Here is an 18307-nt window from a genome sequence, read left to right as displayed (position 1 = left end):
CGCTGAGGCGGCGGCGCGGCGCTGTGGCGGCCCCTGCCGGGCGGCGGCGGCGCGGCGCGGCTCTGCCGGGCAGCTGGTGCGGGCGCGGGGGTCCCGGCCGCCCCTGCCCGCCGCCGGGGGTACCGAGGCAGCGCGGCCCCCTGCCGCCCCCTCCGCAGCCTGGCTCGTGGCTCGATCAAAGTCGCTTATTAGATAAAAACTGTCTGCCCTCTCTTACGGCCCTCGGCGTGCTGGAGGCACACAGGAAATTATTAGTTTCAGCTGATTGAATAAGCAGTGTTAACCAACTGCCATCCTATATTGGGATGGATCTGGACGGGAGGAAGGAGGGATGTTTCAGAATTGCTGCAGAAGTCTTGCTTAGGGAGCAGTTTTCTTCTCTTCCTCCCACCTACACAAGAATGCTAAAAAAGAAATTTCCCAACAGGACGGGAGTTCTTCCTACATTTTTTCCTTGCCCTTCATCCATTGACTGGGTCTAAGTGGCTCCAAATGAGACCTTTGTAATTAAAGCAGGCATACGGTTCCCCGAGTGGGGGCTGCTGCTGTGCTCGTCACCTGCAAAAACTGAAACCCACTAATGGGATGTGGTTCTCTTGGGTGCCAGTGGCACCTGGCCGTTGTGACCCCCTGCAGCACCCGTTTCCTTCCTTTGCCTGTTTCCTGTGGAGGATTTTCCTCCCGTTCTCTGAAAAGGCAAAAATCAGTAGAAGACTTGAAATGAATTATGCAGTTCGTTTCCTTGTGATTCCACTGCAATTTTAAAAGCATTAATTTTGAAATCAGTTGCTCTCTTCAGGTGAATATTCCATTTGTTTGTTTTTCTCTTTGTTTTTAAATCTGAAAATGCCACGTGATGTGCCAGTACGATTCTAATCAGCTGTTGTTCAGTGACTTATGCCGTAAAGTAGCCTCGTAGAACATTGTTACCTATCAGATGTACTAGCACATTTTTAGCTTTCAAGTGGGTTCTATCAAAGTGCGTCTCTGCTTAGATGGAAATTTGCTAAAATGATCCACTAAAAACTTGATTTGTCAAGAAATTACTCTTTCTTGCTCCAGTCGACAGCAAATGCTGATGCTTAGGCTTAGTATGTGCATGTGACCTGGACCATTTTAGGCTGGAAGTCAGATGACATGCTTTCGTGAGCTTTCCTCTGATATTCACCCTTAGTTACAGCATTTCCCCAATACCTTTGGCATATGCAGTTTCCCATGATATTTTTGTACTTCTGTTTCTGTCTCAGAGCAGGAAATGGAGGAAGAAAGTGTGTGAGGGGGGAAGAAGAGAGCAAAAAGCACCAACCAAGAAGTCTTTCTCAACTTCTTAGAAGGCTGTGCGGGTGACTTAGATCTCCTTTGACGTGCACGTCCAGTTTTTCCATGTCCTGTAGCATCCCATGTGGCAGAGCTTTTGCCGTTGGTAGCAGCCGTGTGTGTGAGGAGAGCAAGGAAACAGGGTGGGTAGTTGAGCGCTTATGGGAGCAGCTAGTCGACACCATGGTTCATGCTGGTTGCGTAGGCAAGAGCCGTGCAGAGTCCCTGCCGGGTCTCCGGGCTGCAGGCAGCTTCCCGTCAGCACTGCTGGCCGCAGGAATTCAAAGCTTGCCCGGCACTCGTTGCCAAGTGTCCGCTGCTTCACTACCCACCTACTGAAGAGCTTAAACAGCCAGAAGCTGCAGTTGTTTGTGCCAGAAGTGACATAAAGTTTGAGTAAGTTCTGTTATTAAAGTGTAGTGATGGTTCGTAGCTGTGCTCTGCCTATTGGAGTAAGGGCTGTCGAGAAGCAAAACTAAAATCATACTTATTTTCAGATTGTGGTTGTTCTAAAGTTTCTAAAACGTCAATGTTTTGAAGCAGTGCTGACATGTTTGCTGTTTGAAAGGCTGTTTAGGCTGCTGAGGAACTGGTAGAGAGCATGGTTTACTAAATGGCTCTTCAGAAATGTGTACTGGAAGTCCAATTTCTGACAAAAATAATCACAAACTTGTAACTTGAAATTTCAGCCAACACAGGGAATAACAGAAGGCTGTGAAATTATTTTTCTTTTAGCCACTACATAATTTCATGCTTTTTTTAACATCTGAGAGTGTCTTCTAATAAGAGTTTAACAAAGAAAGAATAAGTACATTTAGGGTTAACAAAAAGTCTAACAGGTCGATAGGTCTGTTCCTTTAAAAAAACACAGTCTCCATTTTTGAGACATCATATAAATATGTAAATGAGGGTTCTTTAATTACTGCCTAGGGCAATAAACTTGCATGCTAGAGGGGAGGGAGGGAGGGAGGAAGGAGAAAAATTATTTATTTATTTATTTAGAGATTGGGTCTTTACCTCTGAAAAGACAACAGAAGAATGGGGCTTTTTTACTGCTGGATAACCAGAAGGTGCTAGGAGCACTTCTTTTTCATTTGTCCTTTTGGATGGAGTTAGCATGAAACCAGTAGCGTAGGACCTCTCTGGCTAACTAACGTGTGCACAAACCAGAGGGGACTTGTTGCGAAGCGCCCCGTAAGATTCCCTTCTCTGTCCCATTCTGTCGGTACCCTGAATCCTGCTGAGCAGCATCCCCTGCCACTTCTCGGGAGCTGCTTGCTGTGCCTGAATCCTAGCAGGGTTTCTGATACAAGAGACTCTGCAAAGTCCTTTTCATTTGTGACCTGATAAGCACCCAGCACTTAACTAAATAAAAGTCTGCTCTTACTCTGTCCTCCCGGCCTTTCTGTAGCGTAAGCACCATTATTTTCAAGTAAGGTGATCTTGCTGCTACTTTTAAAATGGTATGAGATCAACAGGAAGAGGGTGGGGGTTTTTTGTTGTTTTTGTTTGTTTGTTTTTAAATTTTGGATTGTGCATGCCCACGTGGGGAATTTGACCAGTGTCTAGCAGTATCTGTGTAGTAGGTATTGTTGCCTGAAACGTAGTTCTTCTGGTATTTTTTTTTCAGGCAAAACAGCCTGGTGTCAAAACACTTATTCTGCCTCGGTAAAACTTTAGATCGATATGATAATTTTCACTTTCCATTCTTAATCTTTTAATTCTGAAAAAATGATTTCTAGATAATAGTAACTATAGTAATTTCCCACTAATGAGCTCTGTGTCTCTAGCAGAAACAGCTCAGACGCAGTGTACTCGCTGAAAACAGTTCTCTATCTGATGCTCCAGCAATGTGTCTGAGAAGAAGGCAGAGATGAGGCTGGGGTGTACCAGGCAGGGTATTTCGAGTACGGAGTGAGTGTTAGTACCACCGTGTACGAGGCTGTGGTGAGCCCTCCCGGGTATGGTTTGGGTTGGTTGGTTCGCAAAGCAAACGTTTACTACCCAGGAGGGTTAATGGAAAGAGGGGCTTCTCTCTGCGGGAAGAGAAGAAATAACCTTGGTTTGGTCAAAGTGGCAAGACGGAGGCTGAGGAGGGATGATAGCTGTCTGTCAGTGCAGCGGGGGGAAGAGGTGGTGGGAGCCTGGCGGGGAGAAGGCTGTTTCAGCCAGGGAGCACTAGCGACGTGGGGACAAGTGGGGTTTAGGATGGGGTGAAAAGAGTACTGCTGGCTGCCAGGCAAGGGCGAGAGTCGGAGCACCTTTCGGCGCAAGCTGCTGGGTGTTAAAGGCAGAACTGTTTTTGAGACTGAGTTTGATCAGTTTATGAAAGAAATCTTATGACATGGCTGTGTACAAAGGAAGGGGACCGCTCTTCCAGTCCTGACTGCGGAGGTCTCCTTCATCCTCGTGCTCTCCAAGATGCGAGTTATTTTTGTGCTCTACGCTGTGGTTTTCCAAATAGCGTTGGAGAAACTTGCACCGCGTGGGAGAAATGACAATGTGGACAAACACAATAGTAAGCTGCAGTTCAGGTAGCTGATAGCAACCTTGGGTTTTGTTTGTGGTTAACTGGAAGGCAGTGAATTGGGGTGGTGTTACATACAGAGTTCATAAATCAATGCGCAGAATTATTTGTCGGCGTGAGTGGCAGCACGTGAAGGCAAGTCATTATCATTTCTTTGTAAAATCTCTCTGCGGTCTCCCAGCCCCCAAGCACAATGCCAGCAACACCAGAGGCAGCTCCTGATGTGATTAGCCATCAGTTTGAGCACTGGTGTCTCTGGCTTTACTTGCAAATCATGTTTGCTGGTAGGGCTGAGTATGTCTTTGTATTTGTTGCCTGAGATAAATGTTCTTTCCAGACTGGCTCCTGGTTCCTCTGTGGCTGTATAGCAGTGAGGAGGTTAAACTGATAATGCTAAAGAATACAAAAACTGTATTACAAAGTCAACCAGATATATAGCATTTTGCTTCCTGGTTCATTAAGCAAAAATGTCCTGACTTCCAAAATTAAAAAAAAAAAAAAAAAAAATGAAGGCAGCAGTTTGCATTTCCTCAAATATTTCAACAAAAAACTATGCGCATGTATGTGTTTACATTTGTTTTTAGCATGCCATTTTCCATCTGTCCTGATGTTCAATTAAAATGCAGATAATGTGTCCCAGCTTGTAAGATGGATCACTGTTGAAGTGGTGTCATGTCTGGGCTAGCTTATCTCATGATAAATACCTTCGCTGTCCACTGAGAGATTAAACCTCATGACTACTGAGGTTTGTGTGGGGGTCTTACAGGCAGATAAGACTGTGTTACTTGCTTTTAATAAAATATACCAATTTACATTTACTACAGGACCTTTGGATGGCATTTGCCATTGAGAAGGTGGCAGGGGCATAAGCAAATGATAGTATTTGTATGTGAGACTGGCTTCACCATTTCATAAGTATTATAATTTATTGACAGGAGTGCTTTATAGAACCCCCTTGTGTCTAGAGCGTGGAGATGAGGAGCTTGAGCTGCTGTTGTAAGACCTCGTTTAGCTGTCTAGCAGAAAAGATTTCTTTCCCTGAGTCTAATCCGGCAGGAGCCATGAAGGAACATTATCAGTTAGGTACAGAAACCTCAGACGGCTCGGCCACGTGGGACGCGCGTGGACACCCTGCTCTGGGGTCTGCTCGCCGTGACAGGGACGCGTTCAGCCTTTCCATCAAGGGGACACTGCTCTCTTCCGGGGGGCTGAGTGCTGCCGTGCTGGGCTTCTGGAGGTGCTTCAGCTGGGGAGGTCTTTAAGTCAGGTGAGGTGGGAGCGGTGAGCGGTCAGCTTCTCAAACAGAACGGGCGTGTGAAAACGCTGCGCTCCCTGAGGTGCGCGTAGGGCGAAGAGAGGAGCTCTGTCCTGGAGAGCGCTCCAAGTAACCGCACCGGCAGTGCAGCTGGAGAGACTCACAAGGCAGAGACCTTCTGAGACCTCGCTTGGGCTAGTATAACATTTTGTACTTATATAAATACAGCATTAGGACGTGTGTTCCTGAATCTGTGCCTGCTCCCTGTTCTTGACCATGAAAATACAAATTTTTAGGTTGTGCCACCCTGTTGTAGTGCAAGGGTGCAGGAATTTATGGGCAAAGACTGGTTTCATGTTACAGTGTGCAATATTTATGGTTTCATTTCCATTTTAAAATGCCACGGAAGTGATTGAAACAGGAGAGGAGAGCGTATGTGCGCACATGTGACACATCTCTGTGCCCTTAACTGGGAAGCGGGTTCTAGAAAAAAGCCTTTAAAACTGCTAAGCTTATTAAGTATAGGCTGGAGTCTCATGCAGTTCTGCGTAAAACATAAATAAAAGTTACAGTGCACACCATATGGTAATATGAATTATGAACAAAAACTATTGATTAGTTGTTGGTTTCTCTCTTTCGGATCTGCTGTTCTGTCGCTACAGAAAAAGACTAGTTAGGGCTGGAGAGGGCATGGGTGGAAAGGGCCCCGCTAAATGCAAGCCACACCTTTGCTGGCAGGCTGTACATTGTCCTTTTGCTTGTGTTTTTAGTGCAGTTAGTGTATTGCTCTTGGTCCGAGCGTGAGGTGAGTTTTGGCTGCTCCCGCCTTTCGGATCAGTGGAGCTGTTCATGCCGTAGCCGCCCCGTCACCCCCCGACGGAGCACAGAGGTAAAGGGGGGGGGACGCACCGCGTTCAGCACGATGCGTCCCCGCGAGCTGGGCACCTTCCCGCTCCCCAGCGTTGTTCCTGTCGTTCCTGAGGGATGCGGTGCCTCTGACGCAGTAGTGCCTGTGTCAGAGCAGGGGACGTAACGGAAAGCCTGGCTCCGAAGAAGAGTTAACAGACACGCTGGGCAGCGCTCGTCGCGATAGCGACGCTGTGTACGGAGCTGTATCCACAAACACAACAGCGTGACCAGTGTGGGCGGTGGGTCAGGGCACTGCAGGTTTGCTGCTTAGATCAGCATAACTTGTTGCTGTCAGTTCACATTTGATGATTTCATACTCCTGTAGCAATGTGAATTAAAGCTCCTAACCCCGCTCTGAGCCTTCATTTCCATTTGCTAGGTGTTTAGAGGCACAGAGAAGTTTTACGTTGCCTCAAGCTGCATGGGCTGTTGGAGAGGGTCCTAGTGAGAGAGAGCGGAGGACACGTTTTTTCAGAAGTTAGGAGCTGTCTCAGTGCTTTGGTCTGAGCATCAGGCCTGTTTCACGCATGCCAAGTCATGCGTTTGGGCTTGTTGGTCATTGTGAAAAACTTGGCTGAGGCCTGAATCCCGGTCCTTTACCACTGTCATCACAGCCCTCTCAAGGACGTGCTAAATTTATCTACTAGATTTAATATTGCAGGAAAACCCAAAGTATACAGAAAGTCAGTCTTCCTATCACTTCAGGCCAATAACATGTTTTGTGTTATTTTTGGCCATATAATACCCTGCCGTATCTGATTCATTTAATATTTATGAGAGGTACTTTCTCCTAGTGGAAGATTAGGAAGAATTGCCATGCCCTTGCCCTTGCAAAACCCGGACTGTCATTGTTATCGTGATTATTATTTTTTTATCTCAAAATGTGCTCAGGGGTTCTTGCAAGCAGCGCTGCTCCATCATTTTAGCACCATTTGTGTAATAATTCTTGGAGTAAAAGGAGCCTTTGTCAGTGGCCTCGCAGAGGCTCCCTGGGAGCGTGCTGTACCTGGCTAGGTGTCACCAGGTGGCTTAGGAATGCCATCGCCCCATTTAGACTGCAGAGCCCGTGCTGCGAGTGCCCGGTGGGCCCCAGCCCTCCTCGCCCCCTCCCCAAACCACGAGGAAAGAATCATCACCTGGGAGGATAACTTGCTACTGTGTAAATCTCACGGTCTCACTTGCTGCAGAGTTGGTGGAAGTGCATAGGCTGTGTTCAGTGATCTTTGCTGTTCTTTTTGTCTTGCAGATTGAGGGATTTTAATGGCTTTCAGGTAGAAGCCAAGTGGAGACAATCAAAATGAATTCTATGGACAGGCACATACAGCAGACCAATGACCGGCTGCAGTGCATAAAACAGGTAAGCAGGGGTGGAGACCATTACTGCTAGACAAGCATAATCCATCGTGTGACAGGGTGTGTTGTGCGTGACGGTTACCTGTTGTTTGACGAACATCCTTGCCTTTTAGTGGGGAGGAGAGTGGCAGGAATGAGGCATTCTGATCTGGCTAAAGAGAAGAGTATCTGCTACAGGAGCTGGTATATAAACCTCCAAAGCCAACCTTTCCGGTTCACCTTTCTAAGAAATCTTTAGCTTGGAGACTCACCAAACCTGCCTCAGCTCTAAGCAGGGCAGTGCTAGTCCTGCCCTGCCCTTCCCGGCCCTCCCCAGCGGGTGTCACAGTGAGGAGCCCTCTTGCTTGTGCTCTGAGCTAACCAACATGAAATTTGGGTGGGCCAGTTTTAGTTCTAATCCAGTATCTGACCTGAGACCTGCACTGCCTGGAAGGGTCAAACTTAGATGGTAGACATACCTCTGAGTGCTCAGATTAATTGGCTTGCACCGGGAAGTAGAATGAAAACTTCAGTTTGCTCTTAATCTTTCAAAGTGTGTCAATATTTTTGAAACTAAATAGTCTTTGGGAATTAGAGATTTACCCAAATTTATTAATTCAAGTATTAAATCTTCCCAACTAGGAAATTGGGTGAAATTTTCAGAGGCACCTGTTTGTGATGATGAAGGGCCCTTATATTTCACTGAAAGTCAATGGGCTTTAAGACTTATTTACAGATTTCCCCATTGTTACTTTACTTGCAAATGCTTCTGTAATCGAGTGAAACTATAAAGGCAAGGATAGAATGAGCTGATGCCATCTTTCCCTGCTTTACCCTTCTCAGTGAGCTTTGCTCTCTGATCTTCCAGCTGGAGTTGCAGGCAGAGTGTATCCTCCCCTCACATATTTTTCTCTGTGTGTAAGGATTCTTGCAGAAAATTTGGAGCAAGGGTTCTTTGTGTCAGGGCAAGAGCAGGAGAATGGTTTCTCATTTTGACATTAGAATGTTTCCCGTTTTTATCTCTAAACCAATGCATGCACGCAGCAAATAGATGCATAAATGCAAGCAGCACACAGGTTATTTTGAAGTGAGTTATCCCAGCTAGAAGATCCATGAGATGAGCTCTGAAGTTCCATCTTTCCAGAGCTGGTTAAAATTTTCCAAATTACTGTGTAAAAACAGACAGATGTTATTCAGTCAATTCACAACCCATTTTTCCCTGTTGTCTGAGCAGTTTTCTGTGTCACACTACTTTCCTAACAGTTTGGGCAACAGCATGTTTAGAGACTGGAGTCTTGCTGTTGCAGTTTTGTACTTGTAGTAACTAAGTTAATAATCTCCCTGCCTACTTTTGCAGTAGGACACGCGCATATTGTTTCTTAAGGAGTGCAACACTTCTCCCTTCATAATTTTCTTTGTATGGTAGACACAGGGGCTGTAAATCAGAGGAACTGATATAAAGTAAGCATGGGGATGGTGCTGGATAGGTCTAGATTTCTAAACTTCTTTTCTTTTATCTGTTTTCATTCTCTTAGCTTCAGCAGTCAGCAGTCTCCATCATTACGCCATCATGTTTGTCTAGATTATTAGTAGATTTCCTTGAATGTGTTTTAATATAAAGAACACAAAGTGTGTGTTTATTTGCTAGTCTAGCAATGCAGAAGCTTTGGGGGATATCAAAAACAGAAGAGTTTATATCTAAAACAGATGATTTTCTCCCTGTGATTCTTTGTAAGAGAGGACTTTGGGACAAATCAAATAAGGCTAGTTCATGGGTCAGGGAGCAGAAATAGGAATCCATCCCTGCAGAATTGCTAGTCACAGTCCAGCCTCAGTTTGTGGTGACTTGCACACTCTCTCTTTCATCACTCTGTGGTGAAAGTTAATGCATCTCATGGCTCCTTAGAGGCCTGAGGGAAATGAGTTTGGGGATTTCATCCCAGTTCCTTGTGAACAAGTATCTGGTTCAGAAAAACCATGCCCTTGGCTGGCACTAGTTAGTGTCCTTTTTGGCCATCCTAGCCCAGAGGATGAAGAATGAAGTGACTTACGGAACAATTTAACCTTTCCAGCTGTAAGCACAAACCTTGATATCAAGTGGAGATAAATGGAGGGTGCTACTCTGTTCCTTTTTCTAGACCTGCCAGTTTCTGTACACACAGAATTTGTATTATTTTAATAAGATAAAAGAACATCAAACTATATTTCTTATAGTATTAAAGAGGTATTTTTGGCTCTGTAATGGATGCTCTGTCAGTTAAACTACTAACATCATTTTTATATAGTGCTAGTTTACATAGGTGGCTAGAATATATTTTTTCAGTGACTATGGCAGAGAGGAAGGGAGGAAGGAAGGTCAGGCTTTTCCGCGTTCGTGGAACCGTCTCAGTTTTGTTTGTTCCTGTCTGGCAGAAAGTCCAGAGTCTTTGGGTGGGCAGGGGCACGTGCAGCCCAGCAAAGGATCCCGGAAGGGAGGCATCCTCCTTGGCCATGGCTGTGAATTCATAGTCCCCATTTTCTGTAGAGGTCAGAATAAAAGAATATTTGCTGTTTGCACCTGAATGCTTTTGCCTTCAGCTCGTAAAGAAGTGCAGTTAGGCAAGCCAGTAGCTGAACACCAAAACTATATAGCAGAAGACTGTTTTGTGAAAGTGGCAGTACTTCAGGATGTCTGATAGGAATGACTGGTTTTTGTCCTTAAAGAACTTGACATAAAGACTCTTTTTTTTATTTTTTTTCCTCCATAGTCCTAAAATCTTGTGCGCTTACCTTTTTCATAGCGGTGAAAGAGACCTACAGACCCTGCCTAGCTTTTTGGAAGAGACGCTTCTGTCAGATATTCAAAAATTTCCTGCTTGGAGATGTTTCATCTGGTTCCTTGAGCCAGGTCATTAGGTGGCCAAATTAACATAGTGACGTGAGGAGGCGTTTCCCGTTCACCATAGAGAACTGGACCGCACGCTGCTGCATGCACACACATTGGGTTTGGGGAGCAAAGCAGTCCTTTGCACAGCCCTATCAACATACCTTCGCCAGTTGCTGGGATTAGCTGCAGGGCCAGACAACAGTCTGCCTGCGTTTTCCTCCCCAGTCTCCAGTCTTTTATCCTTTCTTTCCAGCCTGCAAACAAAAAGTAATGCTGTTTTTCTGAAAAGACGTGTGCTTTGCAGGTCAGTTAACACAGCAACGGCATGGAAGGTGCTCTGAGACGGGGTCGGGGGGAACCACCCCTCCTTGGCGCCCAGCATCTACACATTTTTATAACCTTGCTGGCAGCTAGCGGCTCATGTAGCCAGACTGAGAGCTGTCTACCGCCCGCATCGCCCCTCACCCCAGCCCCTGAGAAACGCTATAAATGGTAATCCATGTGCCGCTTTAACTGGATCGGGTTACAGCGCAGGGTCAGCGCAGGCTGCTTTCTTCCCAGCGCCCTGACTTGCGAGACACCCGCAATATCCTTGCTGACTTCTGTTTCGGGATCAAGGTTCTGTTTTACCTTTATCTTTTTTAGCGTTTTAAACTACAAAACCAGAGCTTGTATATGATCAGCTAGTTAGGAAATGAAGATTGTGTGTTAAAAACTGTTTCAGAATAGATGAAAGGGCAAACTGAAGAGGTGGCTGTGTATTTACTGTTTAAAAAAACCCAGGCTTCTGTGAAAAGCTGGAACAGCTTGTGTGGTCTCTTTGTAGCCGATTCCTTCAGTGTTTGTAAGTGTGTGTGCTTTAAAATCAAACACAGTTTTTGCAGTGTTCAGTGGAAGAAGCCAAAGTAACAGACTTCCCGTAACACATGCAATTAGTTTGTCATGCCACAGAAGACTGCTCCGGGTACGTTGAAGGAAGCTGGAGCTTCAAGGCACAGACTTTTTTTTTTTTAGTTCTTTGTCCATACAAACAAAAATGCTAAATGATTTCATGCTCAGCAAAGGCTTGATAGGCCCTGAGAACTGGCCTGCTTGCGGCTCTGTTTATCCACAGAGTGCTTGTGGCTGGGCTGCTTCTGGCACATCGTCCGCCTTGGCTGCAGTGCTGCAGAAACGTGGGGCCGGCTCAGCCGGGCGCAGGGCTGACCGTGCCGGGGGGCCGGGGCCCGGGCAGGGGCATCTGCCTCTGAAGGGGCCAGCTTGGGTCTGTGCAGCTACTGTTGAGCCAGGTTTAGTAAGCTCTCAAAGTCTCAGTTTAGCTCTGTGTGATTAGGTACTGCTCCATCGGACTGGCATGTGTCCCTAGGTCTCTCACTCTGTGGGAAGTCTCAGAGAATTGACTGACTGTTTAAAAAAAAAAAAAAAAGAAAAGAAACTATGCCTCATGATAGTGATATGGATTTAATCAAACATTGTTCATTATTTTCCTTATGTGACACATGCAAATACCCAGCAAAATCAGTGTATTGTGTGAGATCTCCTCTCTGCCGCTCCCCCCCCCCCCCCAACATTGGACCAAATTTCAAAACAGCACTATTTTAAATCTAGGGACATCTAGCTTTGTCTCCATGTGCTGCCGGTCAGCTTGTAAGGTTTCTATACATCTCTTGTGAAATTCTTGAAAAGAGGAAGATCAAGAAAATCTTTCTATATTTAAATTACAAGGATACTACCCCTTGAAAAAAGGTACATGATATCTTTCTGATGTGCTAAGAGCAGTCTTCAGGGTACATGCTAGAGCTGTGCTGAAATCACAGTAATAGGTTAAAGGGAAGTATGTAAAGGTTCCCTGGTGTCAGAAGTATTTGGTTGTGGGAACGGAGGGCTGTTTCTGCTGCTTGTGTCACATTACATCAGGGTGCATTGAGCAATATATCAGCAAGTGATGCTGTGTCACTCAGTGAACCCGGCTTAATGGGAGGCACACATGGCGTTGCTGATGTCTAGAAGCAGATTAGCGTTTCTCCCCTCTTTCCTTCAAGAAAGCTTGTTGAATTGCAGCACTTGCAATGCTTTATAACGCCCAGCTAGCCATTCAGAGAGATGCGCTAAAAGTTGTAATTGCTGTGTGTTTGTGTTGCTCTTTTCTTTCTCAGATTGGAAACAAACAGTCTCATTTCTTTCATTGTTCAGCAGTTGGGGTTTTGGTAGCTTGCAATTCAGAGGAAAACAGAATTCCTTGTATTTTTACATAACTGGTAGCGTTTAAACCCTGAAACAATTGACCTAATCCTGCTTTTCAAAATTATTGTTGTAGATTCATGTAGATGCTCAGCAGTCCTAAACATAATGTCATTTTTCAATATATTTTGGAATGGTTGATACGGACTGGTATGAATTTCAGCTGAAAAGGTTTTCATAAAGCTTCATGAAAATTTCATTCTTCATGAATTTTGAAAATTAGTATTCTTATGAGGGGCATATTTACTTAGAAATACATACTTTTTGATTGTAACCCATGTACGTGTTACAGATTTTTTTTTTAGGACTTGCCTATGAAATAACATACAGCAGTAAGGCTGATGGTGAAGCGAGGCTTTCTTTTCCTTGCGAAGACATCTGAGGTGCCTGAAGTGTTACAGTTTATTGGTTGAACGGTCCATCACTGCTGTATTAGTTGTTATCTCTCTCCATTTTTTTTCCCTGAGACCCATAGCTACAAATTCTTTGCCGCTTCCCTGCTCAGCACGGTGGAACATCTCGCTGCCAGAGTTAAGTGTGTTTAGGAAAAACTGACAGCAGCCCAGCTTTCCCGGCTCCTCCGGGCCGTTAACAGGCTTGTCGGTCCTCGTCGCTGCCCTGTGCGAGCCCGCGTCCCCTCGGCTGCCGGCCTGCTCCGGGCCGGGGAGCCACAAGGCAAAGAGCAAAGAAACAAAGTGCTAGAAACGGTTTGGGGGGGGGGACAGCCCGTTCTGGGGGTGCGCGGTTGTCTCGGAGGTGGTGTCTGCGGAGCTCGTTTGCATGACGAGAAGGCACAGCTCATAACGTTGCAGCGTGCTGAGTCTACCCCGTCAGCTTTTGGGGTGGGCTGGCGAAGTTAGGGTGGGGACCGTCCTCTGCTGAATCCTGTCCCCATTTGGTTGTAGCACCTGTCCTCGAGGGCTGAGTCGGTACTAGTAGTAACTTCTTCCAAAGGGAAAGTATGCACGTGTTTTAAACGTTTAGTTAAAACTTCTACTACCCATAGCATCTGGAAGGGTCTTGGTTTCTCTGTGTAACCAACTAATCCGGCCTATTGCTTAAAACTGCGTATCGGTAAACAAGGATGGACATCGGAAAAATCTAGAAATGTGCAAGCTAGCTCTGCGGCGTCCCCCGGGTTTCAGACGGGCACAGGAAATTCTGCCCTCAGCAGCTGGTTCACGCTCCGTGCTGAATACGTGACCTACCTGGCAACACGTCTGTGGCTTCTGCCAGGCCGTTTCTGGCTCTTCCTTCGTATCTATAACTTCCCTGCTTATTTCCCTTTATGCACATGAACGCAATAGCAAATCCACGGCAGGTATGACTAATGCATCTGCTGCGTTCGGGGACCGTTGTCCCTGACGGAAAAAGGAGGGGAAAAGGTGTCGGGAGGGTGATAGCGCTGTCAGTGCTGGGAGCCCTCCGCTGCGCAGGTCTCCAGCGTGCCGTGCTGCAGCAGGGCTCTCTTGGCTGGTGGCACTGGTCCTTAGTGCTGCCGTGCACCACGCAGGAGGAGCCGTCGGCGCTGTCCCCGGGCAGGTCGCAAGGAATGCGCTGCGGCGGCTTTGTACGCGCGTGCAGACGGGCAAGGGCTATGGGGGAAGGGAGGGCGGGCTGGGACTGTGGAAACTAGCGGTGCTGGTGATACAGAAGAAGCCGCCAAACTGGAAACTGTGTCCAGGTATGCTGTAATTCAGCTGTCTTACAGTACCTTGTTTGTTACCGTGCTCTGTGCTGACTTTATATGCACCATCTCCCACACAGCTGATTAGTGTACCTTGCTTAAATCTTTGCAGATGGAGCTGGCTGAATGCCTGTGAAATGCATCCTGCTTGTTAGATGAAAATTTAGTCAGGTTTCTGTCCTTTTTATGGTTCAGATCAATGCAAATGTACAGACTGCTGATGTTCATAAATTTGCCTATGTGAACATAGCTGTTCTTTTTACTGTTGTTCACATTGTACTTCATCAACAGATTACACTGGAAAAAGCACAGAGCAGCCGATATGCCTGTGTCTGCCATGAGGGGTTTCCTGGCAGAGCAAGCATATCTCTTTACTTTGTTGCTAAACCTGGTCTGGCCAGCAGAAATCTGCTGGTGTAGCATTGACACACTTGAAATTTTTACCTTCTGCTTCTTTCTCCTGGGCTTTGCAAAAATCCCCATACCACTCTAAAATTGTTTTCTGGTAAAGATATAAGTTTCCAAGGATGCTTCAAGAGAATCCATCCTCAGAAAAAGAATATGCTTATCAACCCTGTATTTCTGCACTATTAGCAGAATGAGAGAGGCCTTTAGAATACCTGTGGCAGTACGTTATTTCCATCTTGTTCTTTGCAGGGTACTTTAGGGTAAGGGAAACGTTCAAGCAAACGTAAGCAGTTATATATTGCTTTGCTGCAGAATGAAACATTTCGTCCTCAGCTTCCTTTTCTGTCTGATTTGAGCTGTTGATTTCTATCTGCTTAAGATGATGCAAGAGAGATGTATCCTTCCCCAAAAGGCATAACAGTACACATGTAGATGAAAAATGAGTGGATTCTTCAAAAGAGAGTGGAGAAGAATCACTTCTTGGGAGGATTTGGGGGTGGTTTGCATCCTGCTAGATGGAGCTCTCACAGGTGCTGTGAGAGGAGATGGTGCTACTAACAGCTGGGCTACTGAAAGCAAAAGTTTTTTTCTTTTGGTGGAGGAGTTTCTTCCTTAGCCATCTAATGTCCTGCAAGAAGGTGCTGTTTTCCAGCTCAAAGCATTTTTCTTGGGTAGTCCCTTCGCCCCTTTTTATTTTTCTCTTTTTGGATGCAAAACATAGGTCCACGATGGAATAAGAGTCCTCAGGAATCTGATCTTGGGACTAGCTTGTTATTCCAGCTCCAGCATTTTTCCAAGAGCAATAGGCGACCAGTGCCAGTGATAGAGGGGAGGCCTCTCCTGTCTCCTTCAGTGCACAGCAGCCGGGTGTTAAAGCAAGGAACAGTCCTTTAAGCAGTTCAAGCATTGGGTACTTTGGGCAGACAGTATTTTAGCCAGCTGGATTAGTAAATAAGGATTTTGTTTATTGTGATGTTAAAGTGCTAACATAAAAACGAGGAAAATGCTATGGGGGGTATATATTTTGCTCATAAAAAAGCTATGCAGATTATTTAGAGTCATATTACAGCAAGCTCTGCCAGGACCACAAATAACTCAAGAGGCCTGTAGAAATTGTGCAATTTTGGGACCCAGTATTCCTACATAGGCTGGCTTAGAAACTCATGGATTTCTCTTTGAAAGCAGGGTTGGAAATGAGAGGTCATGTTTGGTTTCCTACTACAGGTTTCTGGGAGCCAAAGTAAGCCTGAGTAGCAGTAGCTTAGGCCACTTAGTAGCGTAGGAGAGCTTTAATTAACAGCAGTTTGTCACTTGAAAAGTGATTCTCTGAAACAGATTCTTAGAAGGTATTTGTTGGAATTCCTACAATAACAGAGTCCAGAATCTGAAAATATTTCGTACATTGTTTTGAAACACACATAAACTCAGGAAAAAATGGGGAAAGTCTTTGAGACGGCAGCTGAATAAACTTCCTGTCTTACTCTAAAAGCAAGTGAGGAAACACCCTGCAAACCTTTGTTCTTCTGTGATTTTGATGCCCACAAAAGATTGTCCTCTGTGGAAAGAGTGAGATGAGAAGAAGCGGTAGGAGGGAGGGAGAAGGTGGGTACCTGCACTTACTAGGAGGCTGGAAGGCAGGGCTCCTCCCTGCGCTCCTCAGCACTGAGAACAGCAACGGCCGAGCATTTGGCTCTGCGATCAGACAGAAACGTTTGTAAGTGTTCACTGAGGGTTTCACGAATAGAAAGTTGAGGAAAATCTTTTAAAGGTAAATCCAACTTCGAGCAACTTCCAGAAATGCCAGTTACAAATGTACTTTCTGAAGCAAAAGTAAAGGCTGACAGTACAAAGTGCAGAAAGCAATTGCTCCTAGGATTTGCTCCCCATAACTGTTCCTTTAAAACAGGCACGCTACTAGTGATCACATGTGAGGAGTTGGTTTAACTCTAGCGGGTTATGGCTTGATACAAACCTGGGGTGTTTGGGTTTGTCTTTTGTTCTTTTTCAGCATATACATAGCTGAATGTTTCTGAACCACCGATGGTTGCCGTGCTGTAGGCAGTGGGACTCCCCTGCACACGGGTAGCTGTACATTTCTCCTGCAGGCTGGCCATGAAAAGTCACCCAGAAATACAGATCACCTCCCCCCCCGCCCCCCCCATTCACAGGGCCTTTCCAAAAAATAACCCAAAGTGTTTGTCAGCAGAAATTAAATGAAACAGGTTTTCTTTAATTTAATATTGCAAAGTTTGCTTTGTAAAAGGACCCCCAAAGTATTTCTGTCAGCGTTGTTCCTTTTGATTTTGAAGTATCTCAGTTAAGTCTGACCGGCTGGTAGGACCCAGGAGAATAGATCATGTGGATTGCCCATCCTACGTAGTGGCATCAGTTCATGTAGTGGTCATTTTAAATAGTCACCTTGAGATTTTATCTCTGTGTAGATTAAAAGATTAAAATAATAAAGATTAATTCGGTTGATTAAAACTCCTATAAAAAGCACTATGAGTGAGTGAGTAAGTTACTAAAATGAGTCAAAAATTAATTGGAAAACAAAGTATGTCCACAAGCTGTAATGTTGCTTGACTGGGATATACTGAAGACTACTTTGTATTTTTCAAAACTAGTGCATTTATTCTCCAGAAATTTAGAAAATGATGAAATACATTTACTACAAATGCATTTTAAAAATTTGCTCAGTGCATAAGTCGGAGGACTTGGAGTCAGTGCTGCTTCTTTGCCTTGCCATTGACTCACTTTGTGTTTTTGGGTAGCGTCGTTTCTTTTTAAAGGGCGCAGTGGTGACGGTAATCTCCCAGTCAAGGGATGTGGTAGTTCTTCACTGATGTCTTTAAAACACCTTGATGTGGAAAGAACTGCAGGAAGAAAACTACCAACCCCAGCCTTTCAGAGTGCTTGATACGCACCTCAAATTATTAAATGGCTTATAATGCAGAATTATTTAGATAGAATCCCCCAATTGCCTCTTGCCCCCCCATAATTTTCTATTAAAAGACATTGTGCAGCTAGGCTTTTTTTTTTTTTTTTTTTTTTTTTTAAAGACGACAAGTAAACAAATCTGGAACAAATGAGCCTATTTTCCTCAGTAAAATTCATTAGCAATTGAAGGAAATATTTAGATCACTATGCAGATAGTGCAGCCTACAGTATTCTAAGGGAAAGAGTGTGAGCACTGCTTCGAAAAAGTTAACTCATTAATATGTTGAGATATGTGGAACTGAAGCTACTTGCTGAAGAGCTCCAAGGCCTTGGAGAAGAGAGGTTCTGTATCATTAAATTGTCTATTGGAGTGAGGAAGAGAGGTAGAGGGGCCTCAGCATCACTGCTGTACTCGCATAGATAGGCATCTTATGCTAGCATGTAAGAACGAGGGGATGCTGATGGAAAATGGCTTGTTTCCCTTCCCAAGAGGAGAGAATGAACTGGTCAAGCAAACTATTTTCATAATTCATTTGAGCTGTGACTGCAAACTTAAAAATGGTTGGGAGCCTTGGAGTCTTTTTGTAAGCCACCCTGTTCTCCATGCCCCCAGCTGACATAACAGCACTCCGGGTGCTGTTGATAACAAGGGTAAAAAGGTCAGACTGCGACGTTGTTCCCTCTGTCGGTAGATGAGGTGTATGTCACTCGCGGGGCTCAGGTCTGTAGGTCCGTAAGTCACAGTTTCCTCCGAGGCTGGGGAGAGTGTGGTGGAGCAGCAGTAGATGGTTCTGTTACAAAATATGAAAGATCTAACAGAGTAGGAAG

The 18307-nt window shown here is 45.3% G+C and overlaps 1 protein-coding gene across 10 annotated transcripts in view; it reads left to right on the top strand.

The window, feature by feature from the left end:
* The window catches only part of ZMIZ1 (zinc finger MIZ-type containing 1), a 354835-nt gene that overhangs the window by 180891 nt on the left and 155637 nt on the right, over positions 1–18307 (top strand). For all 10 annotated transcript variants that reach the window (XM_064513809.1, XM_064513810.1, XM_064513813.1 and 7 more), the window contains one exon: positions 7255–7365. In XM_064513809.1, coding sequence (XP_064369879.1) covers positions 7306–7365 — 60 coding nt within the window. In that variant the 5' untranslated portion in view covers positions 7255–7305. The remainder of the gene's footprint in view (positions 1–7254; positions 7366–18307) is intronic.

The sequence above is a fragment of the Dromaius novaehollandiae genome, chromosome 6 (genome assembly GCF_036370855.1).
Source record: "Dromaius novaehollandiae isolate bDroNov1 chromosome 6, bDroNov1.hap1, whole genome shotgun sequence".
In the NCBI taxonomy this organism is placed as follows: domain Eukaryota; kingdom Metazoa; phylum Chordata; class Aves; order Casuariiformes; family Dromaiidae; genus Dromaius; species Dromaius novaehollandiae.
The sequence above is the reverse complement of the archived record's forward strand: the minus strand, read 5'-3'. Positions and strand labels throughout refer to the sequence as shown.